General features: G+C 39.0%; 2 protein-coding genes across 2 annotated transcripts; both read left to right on the plus strand.

Annotated features, from left to right (window-relative positions):
• The first annotated feature begins 3,991 nt into the window (after positions 1–3,991).
• LOC105438827 lies at positions 3,992–7,005 on the plus strand. The gene is made up of 4 exons (XM_030987421.1): positions 3,992–4,169; positions 4,621–4,684; positions 5,253–5,542; positions 6,030–7,005. The coding sequence occupies exons 1-4, from the start codon at positions 3,992–3,994 to the stop codon at positions 6,629–6,631; spliced, it is 1,134 nt and encodes a 377-aa protein (XP_030843281.1). The 3' UTR covers positions 6,632–7,005.
• A 4,832-nt stretch (positions 7,006–11,837) lies between these two features.
• LOC764372 (cholecystokinin receptor type A-like) lies at positions 11,838–13,094 on the plus strand. The gene has a single exon (XM_030987422.1). It carries the CDS (start codon positions 11,838–11,840, stop codon positions 13,092–13,094), a length of 1,257 nt encoding a protein of 418 aa, XP_030843282.1.
• The last annotated feature ends 373 nt before the right edge of the window (positions 13,095–13,467 follow it).

The raw sequence follows: 13,467 nt of genomic DNA on the forward strand, positions 1-13,467 counted from the left end.
AAAGGGAGGGGTGAATTGGTATTTTTAAACCGCCTCGTTTTTAGACATTACTAGGTTCGGTGTTTTTTGTAATATTTGTTTGTAAGTTTTTGTTCTTGGTATTTCTATTTCTGGTTTTGACATTGTTCTTTTACTACCCAATCCAATTCTTAAAATATTTTGAAATGACATTAGACCTATAAAACTACTTACAATCATTCAAAATTCAATTTGTACCGCGTATAATTTTCGATTGTAGAACTGCAAATATTTATCATATTTTGGCAACCTACTTTCTATCAAAAATCAATTAATAATTTTTCTTCATTAAACGCATTATGTTCATTGTTTTGGTTTTACACAAAACACATTTGTGTTATTTTGGAATAATGAATGTATTTTAATGAACTAAAAAAGCTTGTCGACTTTATTCCTGTTCATGTAGGGTAAATGTCATGTTCATTATATCTCAAAAGTCCATCACATCATGAACGATGTATGAAATACGTTTTTCTTTAACAGGCACACTGTATGAATTGGAAGAATACGGAAAAGACATTGCTGGGAAGGTTGGATGTATGGTGATGATAGTTAGGTGAGTATTATCTTTTTCGTTGTCATATTCACATGGGCCATATGAATATATATATATATATATATATATACAGGCGCGTACACAGGGGGGGTGTTTAGGGGGTTAAACCCCCCCCCTTTGGTAATTTTTTGTGTGTAAACCCCCCCCTAAATTTCTCTGAAACCCCCCCCCCCTTTTGGATTTAAAAAAAAAAAAAAAAAAAAAAAAAAAAAAAAAAAAAAAATCCCATGGTTGACCTAAAAAAGCAGACCTTACCCCCCCCCAACGGAGCAAAATGTCAAATTTTCAAATTTCGAGACCAAAAAAAAAAAAAAAATGTGTCCTCTTACCCCCCCCCCCCCCCCCCCCCCCCCCCCGCTTATTCAGCGGTCGGCTGAGTCGTTGCGATTTTTTTGGGACCCCCCCCCAAAAAAGTGACCTCTTACCCCCCCCCCCCCCGCTTATTCAGCGGCTGGCTGAGTCGTTGCGAAATTTTCGGCCCGATTTATAAATGTTAAAACCCCCCCCTTGAAAAAATCCTGCGTACGCGCCTGTATATATATATATAGCGATATATTAGAAATTAGACTAGGAACTTAAAACAATAGGGGAAATAAGTCTGCGCTTAGCCAGTATTCCGTAAACGCTGTTAATAAAAGCGATGGTTATTTATTAAAGGGACAGTTGATTTCTTGTTTAAGACCACAAATGCCTTCAAAGTTCATGACTATTGCTCTTATTCTTATATATGACTTATTTGTGCGCATTATAACCAACAAAAAAGCCAACTTTGGCATTGGCTGGAATAAACTTTTTTTCAGCGGCTGGTTCAAAATTATCGAATACTCGCCGTCTCTGAACCAATTTTAATCAGACAAAGATAATTTTGTAATTTAATTGTTTGCTCTTTCAAAGTTGACACTCAGTTTGTTATTATCTAACCAAACAATATTCTGTGTAGCTCTCTCTATACCAAACCTCAACTATCCCTTTAATCGATTAATTAATTCGGACTGAAACACTGAATTATGATTATAGTATTCAACAGACTTGGCGAGACAATTTTAATTTTATTTGCAGAAAGCTTGCCTTTTAGAGCACTAAGAACGCTTATTCTAATCGTTTCAATGAAGTATACAAACATACAGTTTCTGTTGTTTTTAGTTGGTTGGTAGGGGGGGGGGGTTCAAATTCAAATTGCATTTTGCTATTATTAAACTTTTAATCACCACCACGTGAATAATAATGATTTTGAATCGATGCATTTTCTTATTTTTATCGTCAGCCCGGCTACTGTTTCATATTACACAGCATGGATCGGGACAACAAAGACGATTACTGGTGAGTTTGCTCTCAATCCTTAGTGGTAGGTGGGAGAATAAACCGAAGACATATAGGGAGGCGCATCAGAAAAAAAAATCCTCTGTGAGGCCATGCATTATGGTTCAAGGCTTGGCCAAACAGAGGATTTTTTTCTTTTGGGGGATCGGGGAAAAATGCAATGAATTCTTGTTAATTTATTGCATTTTCTTTGTTTGATTTAATATGTGGGGGTGCCCCCTACCCTAGCCCCCGCTGAGTACGGTCATGATTTAATGGCAAATCGATGTCCTCGTTACTGTGAGGCCCCAGGATCAAAAACGTGTCAATGTGCTATATAAGTGCCCTTTTGTGAGGCATTAAATCCTCATTTCTGTCAGTTATGACTTATGGGCGTAGGTCCCCTAGTTGATGAGCATAGTAGCATATACATGCTTTAGCAGTCACGCAAAAACCAACGCTCGCAAATTATTATTCAATAAAATCTGAGAATGTATGGAATCATATACCATTATCTAGATATATTAAGAATAAATCATTGTCACAATCATTCCGTAATTTGGGGTTACATAAATTATTCTACCTTTATGACCAACAGTGTAAAATTCCCTCAAAACAACTAACTCGCCCCCCGTGTTGACATCGTCGACCTTAATCATCTGAACATAGTCATATGTGTGAGACATACAGCCACTATCTGACAGTTTACTGCAAGCAATTTGAACATACAAATACTGAAACGCGTATGACCTTATATTTGGATGAACCATTAATAAAGCAAAATCAAATAGCCATTTTCTTGTACGGGATACAGCTTTCTGATTTAGAGCCGAGGTATGGGGTTGATTAAAGTTAAATATAATTATGGTAATTGGGTATTATATCATTCGAACCCAACGTGGTCTTGATCTCATTCATTTATTGATTAAATAATTTTCACTGAGCTTTACACTAACTATATACCGATCTTTAGATTTCGCAACCCTGTTTCATTTTTCCGTCGAAGTTGTTGTGGTTAAACAATAACATAAACAATATCAATCAGTCTATTTTATCATGATTGTCCCGACTAACTTTTCTACCATGTCTGTAACTTTTCATTTCCATTTTCATAGTTGTAAATGTATAACTATTTCATTATTCATAACATTTATTCCGACTCCTCTTCAGTCTCCTTCCTTTATCACCCTTTTCTCCTATCTCTTTCCTTCTCTCTCTACCTCCCTTCCTTTCTCACTCGATTTTGCCCATTCTATTTTCCACTTAAATATGGCATCATATTCTATGCCACTGAGAATACTGATTAAAATACATAGACGACAAAGGATTTCGGAATTTATCCATGCTTTTGTGTGAACCCCCCCCCCCACCCCACCCGGAAAAATTTGTCGTATGTATGGTATGAAGATATCATAAAATTATAATGACATTGGACGTGATTTCGAGTAAACTCATTGAATATGTTTCGATTTGATAGGACGCGTCCCTTTGTGTGCTTTGATTCTTCGCGGAGACGTCCCCAAAGCGAGATATCAATTAGAGCAAGTCGGGATCACTGATATCTACGAAGTAGATTGGCCTAATGATTATATGTTAGCAGATGACGAATACTTGCAGTACCAGTGGCTTCGCCTTCTACATGGATGCATCCAAGAAGGTGACAGAGCGTTAGCACTTGATGATCTCAAGAAGATATGCACGAATCCACGATGTAAGCTGCTCAATGAGAAAACCAAGAAAGAGGCGAAAGAAGTAAATCAGAAGATGTCTGAAGAGGTCGAACAGCGAAAACATGAAATTAAGGAGATTGAACGGAGATGTGAAGAATCCTTAGTACGTCGTAGAGACCTCGTCAATAAAAACGTGATACTTAAAAGCAAGATTATACATGAACAAGAACAACGAGAGCAGGTTGAAATTACTATGAGTGATAATGAGAAAGTAGCAAAGCACGCTATGGGGATGTATAAACAAAGAGTGCTAGAGTTGGAGGAAATCGTAGTGGAGAAAGAACGAAATGAGACGACTCTAAAACAGCAATTTGAAGAGTCGAAGAAAGGAAGAGAGAGAGACAGTTCACGATTTGAGAAGGAAAAACAGTCAATGGAATTAAGCTGGATGAAGGAGATTGATTACAAGGAACAGCTTATGGAGCAGCTTGAGCGTGAGACCTGGAAGCTGAGAACCAAAATTCAACTAGAAAGTGAGATACGATCAGCAGAGCAGAAGAAGAAAGCAGAGAAACATCAATGGAATTTCATTCCTTGGGTGAATTCTGGAAAACACGCTCAGGGTGGTAAGACTATATTTTCTAATATCATATTCTTTTTCAAACCCTTTTTTCTTTTCACATTATTTCTATCCCATTTTTAGCTATTTTTTGAAGTACATAAAATGTGAAGCTTATCAATTCAAATACCATCGTCGTAGCTCCCTATCCCATTTCCCCGCTACTTTGGAAATACTTAGAATATTAAGCTTATCACAGCCAAAAATAGTGTGAAAACGGAATTGATGTGTCAGTTTTTTCTTGTTGTTTCAACTGAGGAGGTGATTTTAACCAAATACAACGCCATTCGATTGCATAATCCATGGCAACCCGGATAATGTAATACTTGTGCATTATCTAAACTTGAGAATGTTTTAAAACAAACATAGATATACAGTGAACAATAAAGATCCTTTAAATTATTTTTCTCTAATATTACATTTCCCCCCATTAACCTGACTTCATTCCCTCATAACAGGCACATCACCATCATCTGAGCATAATTCAACCGGAGGACTGGGAAAGAATATATTACGAGCAGGGTGAGATGGCATAACTTTAATACTCTAAACATTAAAATGAAAGCACTCTCTTTTCTCTTGTAGTGACAAAAATTACTACGAAATATACTGCTGCTTTCACCTTTCGGGGTGTGTAAAATAAGTGATGCTAGGTTTTCAATAACGGTTCTAAATATATGGCAGGAACTTATGTTCCTCAAATTCAAAATCATATTTTAATATTTCATTTTTATTCAATAATTTATTTGTTTATTTATTCATAATGATTTATGTAAAGGTGGAAATGAAGAAAAGATTAAAACTCAATAACAGCAACAAAAAAAAAGAAAAAAAAGAGAAGAAGATCGTAGCTGCAATCTCTATGGTGATTTAAGTTAAACGTGGATTCCTTTAATGAATTTCCATTACTAATTTGAGCATGTTGAGTATGATCTTTTAGGTCCATGGTCTCATCATCGGAAGACCTTTTTTGCATCGTTTAAAAGATTAGGTCTTTGATTAATATTTAACCTGATACATTTTTATACTTACGTTCTCTAACCGCCCCCTTGTTTGTATCTGTATTCGTTATTACCATGTACCCTTCTAGAGAGGAGCCCCCAGATGATGAGTTTGCAGACATCTTAAAGCAGATAGCTGACGATCTTTACGATGAAGCCAAGATTGACAGCCTTGGTGGTCAACTAGGAATCTTACATGGTGATATACAGAGAGCGCTCATGACCAATATGAGGTTCAACCGTGTGACCAGTGATGGAACTCGGGAATTGCTGAAACAATGGAGAAAAGGTGTGTCCAGGGAAGAAGAACGGATGGAGCTCAAGAGGGCACTCCAAGCTGCTAAGTTGGTCAATATTGCAGACCTGTATCTCAGGGAAGGTAATGTATGATATTCTCAGAAGAAAGGTCACAATACACTTTGGCAACACGTGATTTACTGGCATGTTTGCTCGGCGATACACCCCATGGGTTTAGTTCCATTTTAAATCTATTTCATACATTCAAACTACCGATACTTGCTTTTGATATAATGCTGAGAAAATTACCCAAATGTGCTATTAATCTGTTGACATTCTTTTTTTACTGATGATAAGTTGACGTAATGAGGAGAAAATGGGTTATGTACACTTTTCCGTTAGCTTATTTCTCTATAATAGTTGTGTACACGAAAAACCCAAAATTTGCATATTGGTAAATTAAAACGTTCTCTGCAGAGAACAATCCGGTCTTCATTACTGTATCGTGAACTTAAATTAACCGTGTTAGAAAATGGAAATTCACTGTGATAAATTCTACATAATCATGATAACCGCAATTCGATACGTTTTTAGAAACCATTTCCCCTACTATCTGCCATATACAACAGATACACAGTTGGATACTGAATATGTCAACGAAGACGCCAACGATCAGCAGCTCTCTACTGGAGATGAGACCTCTTTAGAACAGTACCAAACCAAAGGACACGATGACATACAGGTACGCCGGGGGGCTACAGTAAGCAATGACCACACTCCTCGAGATGGGCATAGAGGAGATACGGCTTCCAAAATCCAGGAGGACTTGACGGATGGAAGTAGGAGTCAACATCCTGACAAGTCACCGAAGTGCAATACAGAGAGCTTTAATGCACCTGAAGTGACTTCTGAAGACGTGCCCTCTGAAGTAGCTCATGCGGGGGATGATATGACCAACTTAAGGAGCATTCAACCTTCTGAACCGTCGTCCATTTATGAAATGCAAGTCCTACCTGAAGATATGTCTGATATAGCCCCTCTGGTATCCTCTGGTGAGAAACCCAACGAGCGCTCCACCATCTTGGATGAAAGTCATGTAGGTGGAATCATAAGTAACGAAGAAGATCTGATTTCACAGTTCCTTCTTATTGATACATCCCCGGAGAAAATATTGCTCCTTTTCCTCGTAAAAATAATAATGGATGTTCCCCAGAAGGCGCTCAATTTATAAGAAATCACCAGAAAACCTTCATCAACCTAAGTTTATTTACATTCGTTTAGCTTTCGACGTTTCAGGTCTACTCCGGGACGCCGACTGATCTTTGACACCAAATGATTGTTGACCCGTAAACGTGGTGTTGTGGTCAAGGAACGTCGGGAAACGAACTGCCCTTCTCTGTTAACCTTCAAAGAGCCCTTAGTAAAATCGGCTTGATGACGCTTCTCGCAGTGGACGTGTGACGTCCTATGCGATTAATTTTTTAATACCCAACAAACTGTACACGAGTATACTTATATCAAAGCTTCTTTAATATTTCGTTTGTCCCTGTTTTCATATATGTTTCCACGTACTCGTATATCTTGACGTACTGGGCGTATAATGCATATCAACAGGCGCGCCGGAAGCAGTTTGGGATTGGGGGGGCAAACATTCCAGGGGGCTCACCTTCCGAGGGCAGTGACGTAATGAGAAAAAACGTTCGGAAGGGGGGGGGGCAGACGAAAAATCTGCATCACCACCAGTCTTACACGTTACATGCAGGTCCCGCGGAACGTTTTTCAAAGTGAAGTATTAACGATCAGGTAGAGCGTAAATTGGCGTGGGGTCCAGCCTCGGCAGGGTGTCAAGGGGCTGAGCCCCCGGAAGCTCAGGGATTTTAGGTATTTAATTACGGTTAGATGAGCATCCAGGGGCCTCTTTAAGGCCATTGACGTGTTCCAGAGGGGGGGGGGGGGAGCCCCCAGAAGCTCAGAGGTTTTAATATTTAACTACGGTCAGATGAGCAACCAGGGGCCGCCCTAGGGCACTTGGTGGGGTCCAGGGGGCAGGGCCCCCGGAAGCTCAGGGGTTTTAGGTATTGAATAATGGTCAGATGAGCATCCAGGGGCCCGCCTTATAGGGCCCTTGGTGGGGTCCAGGGGGCAGAGCCCCCGGAAGCTCAGGGGTTTTAGGTATTTAATAATGGTCAGATGAGCATCCAGGGGCCCGCCTTATAGGGCCCTTGGTGGGGTCCAGGGGGCAGAGCCCCCGGAAGCTCAGGGGTTTTAGGTATTTAATTACGGTCAGATGAGCATCCAGGGGCCCGCCTTAGGGCCCTTGGTGGGGTCCGGGGGCGGAGCACCCGTAAGCTCTGGGGTTTTAGGCATTTAATTACGGTCAGATGAGCATTTTTTATGCCTTATTTGTGACATTGGCAGGTCACTTATTTTTTCTCTCCGTCTTTCTTTCTTTTTCTCTTTAACATACTTTTTCAAAAAGTGAGGGGGGGAGGGGCTCGAGCCCAGCCACTTTGCAGACCATGTCATAAAGGCTTCTAAATAAGCGTATTTTTCGCCCGACTGTAATTTGGGAATTTCTTATTTTCCAACAAACGCATAAAAAGGTATGACTTAAAAAAAAATGGAGAAAAAATACCGGAAAATCATGTCATAACAGCAACATGTGTAAATCACTGGTATCGTATAGATATACCCCCCCCATCAGTACGCCAGCGTTCAGGGGCTCATGTCTTCTCACCCCTATAACAAAACCAAAAAAACAGACACGTTTTCCCATTCTCGCACAATATGTCCACGATATGCGCGTATCGCTATTATAAACCGTATAGGTAGCATGCGCAATGTTTATAAAAATTTAATTCCTGTGAACTTTCCTTTTCTTTGAATGGAATGGTATATGTGCTTTAATTCAGGTTTTTATTATTGTTATGTTCTTTTGGGTTAAAAATACAAACCATGTTTATTCCTTTACTGCTTTTTTTTTTTTTTTTTTTTGGAGGGGGGGGGGGGCGTTTTGGGGGGGCAAAAATGCGTTTTGCCCCCCCACTTTTTTGACTGGGGGGGCAACTGCCCCCCCTGCCCCCCCACTTCCGGCGCCTATGCATATCAAGGCTGGTCAGTTATCATTCGGATCATTCGTTATCTTTTCCGAAACTTCGTTATCCTGACAACGTGATGCGATGCGAAGACCAGATGGTATAGAGCGAAAAATTTAGAAGCATATCACAAAAGAAAAAAATGTATATTTAAAAACTCTATCCGATGATAAAACAACTTGGTATAAATGGAAAACTGAATTAATGTAGAATACAAATATAAAGGACACAAAGTATTTACCCTTGCAATCTTGCACAAAAGCAAATTACAACCTCATTTTCGCACCCATTTTCAACGGGGGTCAAATTTGCCGAAGGTCCAGTGACGACATAACATGTGGACCCGACTGGTTCACCTATATAGCTGAGGCAATGAGCTGTGCTTAATTAATACAAAGTCATTGTGAATATGCGTACTCCATATTAGGATGATGTCATCAAGTCGATAGCATTTTTTTAGGTCGTCAACTTCAGATTTTCAAAGCTTTAGATCTTGAGTTTTCTGACATGTTCTGTTGTTGGAGTCACCTCTTGCATAGTTTTAACCAGAACTTCTCAAGACAGTTTATATTTGTATACGTTACGTGTTCTATGATACATTTTGAGTAAAAGCTAATACATCTGATTATATCTATCTTATCTCGTCGTATTATTTGTATTTAATCTTATTTCGTTTTCTGTAGTACTGTAATTGATAGTCCTACCTTATACACATTTCAAATGAACAATCGTTCAGTACCTAAAATATGTATATCAAAATAATTTTGTTATACATGAATATATGAAAACTTTAAAAGAAAACTTAGATTGGACATTGTTTTTACAATTTAAAATCTTTCATAATGAAAACTCAGATATACTATGAATCTAGTGTGATGTGCCGCAAAGATTTTTGGTAGTACAGCACATGACTAAAGAACTGAAACTGGTCCAAGCTTGGAATAATGCAAACAAGTGATGGATCTAAATGTTAAGAAAATCGCATCATATTTTGTTCAGCAATTTAATTAAATCCCTACCAGCTTACTTGACAATACAAATGAAAGTCATGTTGAATCCACATGCTGTAATATCCTACATTAACCGAATTCTTCAACCGTAGAGCAAACACCAAACCTAATCCTAACTATGCTAATCCTAACCCTGAACTTAATTACATAAAACCCAATTATAATCCTAACTCTTACCCTCCATCTTTGACTTAACAGTCGCAGGGGCTTACGTAAGAGCACCAAATGTTCGACCAGGATCAAACAAGGTCCTAGAAATGATTGCTCGGTTGGTATCACAACCACCCCCTTAATTCATGTCAAACCAACTAAGCAACAAACCCATCTGCATTACATTCATACATATAGCTTCGAACAAAATGCTACTAAAGCTTTCCATATTTTACTTATAAGAGTGTGTGGGTGTGTGTGTGTGTGTATTGTGGTTTTACAGACGTGCATCAACCAGATATGATTATTAAAGTCTGGGGACCGACCTTTAAACGTCACCATCCGTGACTCAGTTTCGAACCTGCGTTTTCGGCTGAATCAGTTTGTAACTTCCACTGTTAGCTGGATTACAGGCGCACGCCACGTACAACGCCTAGTTAAGAGTTGCAATACATTTTATACTAAGAGCACATGGCTAGGTGAACTTGAATTAAATATCCTACATTTTTAAAGGAAGGTGAAACTTAGATGGTTTCAGAGTAAAATTACATCTGGCAGAGTCACCAACAATGGCCGCATGTATACACCGTCTTGTGTATCCCCCTAATCCCGTATCTCGATAAATAGCGTGTCAAGAAAACCCTACGCCTCCGCTTTACGCTCTCTCTTGATCATTATGAACTTCATATCAAATAACCCTTTTAATTTGATCGAAAGACATTATACGATGATGATATAAAGCACTCTCCTGCCTTGTACAAGATGTCACTTTCAGTCACTTCTCACTTTTTACATTGGTGCTAATTTGCCACACGATCCATAATACCTCAGTCACACCGATTCAAAATCAACGAATGTTCGGCCATTCGGCGAAATGTATATTGTGTTTGGTCTCTTGTTATAAAAATAATAAATATAATAATTAAAACGAAAGTAATACTAATTATATTATCATTAAAATAATTTCTATATATATATTTTTTTAAATTAATGATTACTTGTACCTAGGAAAGCTAATCAGCACCAATGCTGTTCTCCCTGATGGCCGTACACATTTTATTACCCTAGCAATCGCAAGGTACCCATTAACATCCGGGTGAAGACTGGCAAATGTGGATTAATGCCCTGAAAAAAAGTTCCGGGCTGGGATTCGCACCCACAACCGCTAGATCAAGTTAATAAAGTACTTTTCTTGTCTCGGTCTCGGCAGTGTGAATGCAGTGTAAGCAATAACCTTCATGCTATTGAGAGAGTATGAAAATAACATCGCTGAATGGAACTGTGATGAAAAGAGCTCTTAATATTGCCTCTTTAAAGGATCAAAGTGCAATTACATCATGATTTGAAAAGAAATGTAAAAAGATATGAAATCGTGTCTATCACGAATGTCACTCACTCTCCCTTAAGCTCATTAAATTTTGTTGCTTAATGTTTTAATGGAATAAATTTCGAGTATTTTTAACCTTAGCTTTCGATTTTAAACGCATATATGCTCATGAAGAACCTCTAAAAACAGACATGCATGCCGTCTGATAAATTACATAATTGCAAATAGAGTGACGGCTTAAATGGTTTTAAGGACACATTAAATTGACGTTGATCACATAATGGTATCCATCAAATATCTTCTAACTCTTTGTCACGCTCTCTCCCTTTCTCTCTAAATCCTTCTCATCTCTTTTCCTCATTTCACTCACTTTCTCCGTAATAATGTTTGCTTTTTCACTTCATCACTGCTGCCATGGCAAGCTCTCCCAACTTTTGACGCACGTAGCAAAATATCCATGGACAAGATCATTTGTGCCAAGATAATTACTTAGGCAACACGGCCCTATTTCGGCTGAGATCATCGGTTGATCTGCTGACGGCGATGGACAAGCTGACAGAGTGCTAAGCGTTGATTTTATAGATTCAAGATGTCAAGAAGTTTGCTTTAACAGCAACATTTATTTGCCAAAGTTAGGTCCTTTGTAGGACGTTATTCAAATCCAGACAGAGTTCAAGAAAGAATAACGTAAGATAGAAATAAAACATGGCATACTACATGAATTCGTCTTCGGAAATGAACACTTTGTTCACAACAATGAACGACTCAGCTAATGATTTGATTACATCTAAAAAAAATATCTATGAGATGACGGACCAAAATGTTGTTACTGTTGTTAACTTAACCTATTATACGATGGTGTTGGTCTTAGGACTACCGGGGAATGCTGTCATCATCAAAGCCTACGCGTGGAAAAAACGGAAGACGAGCACCGATATCCTTATCATGGCTCAAGCGATAGTTGATTTTGTCGCTTGTGTATTCTCTCCTGCCTTCATCATCCGCAGTGCATTCCCAGGGCTGACGACAGAAAATTTGTGTAAAGCGGCATCTCTCGCCGAAAATACGACGGCTTTTGCCTCACTTTATCTGACCACTGCCATCAGCATCGATCGCTACATGGCTGTGTGTCGTCCATTACGACGACGAATGACGTTACGTATGTCCATTTGCATTGCGATACTGTGTACGGTCGTTTCCACCGTGAGTAACATTCCAGCTGCAGTGTTTACTGAAGCTCGTCACTTCAGACGTCTTGGAAGAAGCCTGTGCTTCGTTTACGGCTCTTACGTCTTTGGTTCAACAATATCGTCTTTGGTGTTATTCGCCGTATCGCTGATGACGAATACTGTCCTTTACGCTTTGATCTACGTTTCCCTTCGTAAGAGAGCAAAGATTCACGCCGACATGACGGGGAAGCATCCCGCTGTCGCTACTGTTAGTACAAGAAACGCTCGTGACTATAGTGGCGGTTTGCAAGATTCCAGCCCGAGGGAAAACCATATGATCGCAGCAAAAGCAAAAACGGAGGACAGAACTTCTACCTTCGGTGTTACGAGTATCGAGAATAAAGTCAAAACAGATGAGGTTTTGTTGCATTCAGAGACAGCAGGATGTTCAAGTAACATTACCTTGTCATCGTCACCTAGACGTAGGTCTAGGCCCTCCGGCTCTCATGTCACATGTGCAGTGACTGAAACGTCACGGGAAAATCAACCGTCAAACACAAGCCAAGGAAAAATCCTATCTTCCCTGGCGTCATCAACGAAGATGAAAGCTTTCGAACGCCAGGGTACGAAGCGAATCCAGAAATTGAAAAACAATAAGGAAAGCGACTACGGAAGGAAGACGACCCGTATGCTCCTTATCATAACAATATTCTTTTTCGTCACGTGGACTCCAAAGGTTATAGTTCCTATCATTCCACGTAAGGCTGTTCTAAGAGCTAGTCGAATTCCTGGATATTTTACAATTATCCAAATCTTCTACGCTCTCAGACTCCTTAACCACATCGTCAACTTCTTCGTCTACTATTTGGTCAACAACAGTTTCAGGAGAGACGTCAAAGAGTCGTGCAAACATTGCAGATGCAGTCAGAAGTTGATCATGTAAAAGGCATGTGAGAGATTAAGAATATGTAAACAGTACCGATGGATATACACTGGTTGAATAATTATGTTTTCATAATGTTTTGCCATCTCTAGATCCTTTAATATAGCAGAAGTTGAATTTTTATTTTGACGGATTTTTTGTATTCAATTTTGTTTTGTCAAGGAATGATCGATGAATAATGATGACCATAATAATTTCTCTCAGCATTTGATACCAATCGATTTATAATATATATATAATATGTATATGTTTATGTTATCTGTGCAATGACCTATCTTATTAATTTGTCTGCTCTGCATGGACCATAAATCAGCTTTCTTAAAAGTGTGTTCCTTTTTCCTTTCACCTTCTGCTCTTACTCTAAAAAGGTGAT

The sequence above is a fragment of the Strongylocentrotus purpuratus genome, unplaced genomic scaffold, assembly GCF_000002235.5.
Source record: "Strongylocentrotus purpuratus isolate Spur 01 unplaced genomic scaffold, Spur_5.0 spur5_scaffold_16, whole genome shotgun sequence".
In the NCBI taxonomy this organism is placed as follows: domain Eukaryota; kingdom Metazoa; phylum Echinodermata; class Echinoidea; order Camarodonta; family Strongylocentrotidae; genus Strongylocentrotus; species Strongylocentrotus purpuratus.

What these genes read in the sequence shown, in the direction of transcription:
- LOC105438827 (XM_030987421.1), top strand. Translation starts at nt 3,992, where the DNA reads ATGAAGGAGATTGATTACAAGGAACAGCTTATGGAGCAGCTTGAGCGT. An exon ending in TGGAAAACACGCTCAGGGTG is followed by an intron (nt 4,170 to 4,620) that starts GTAAGACTATAT and finishes CCCTCATAACAG; the next exon opens with GCACATCACCATCATCTGAG. An exon ending in AGACCTGTATCTCAGGGAAG is followed by an intron (nt 5,543 to 6,029) that starts GTAATGTATGAT and finishes CATATACAACAG; the next exon opens with ATACACAGTTGGATACTGAA.
- LOC764372 (XM_030987422.1), top strand. Translation starts at nt 11,838, where the DNA reads ATGGTGTTGGTCTTAGGACTACCGGGGAATGCTGTCATCATCAAAGCC.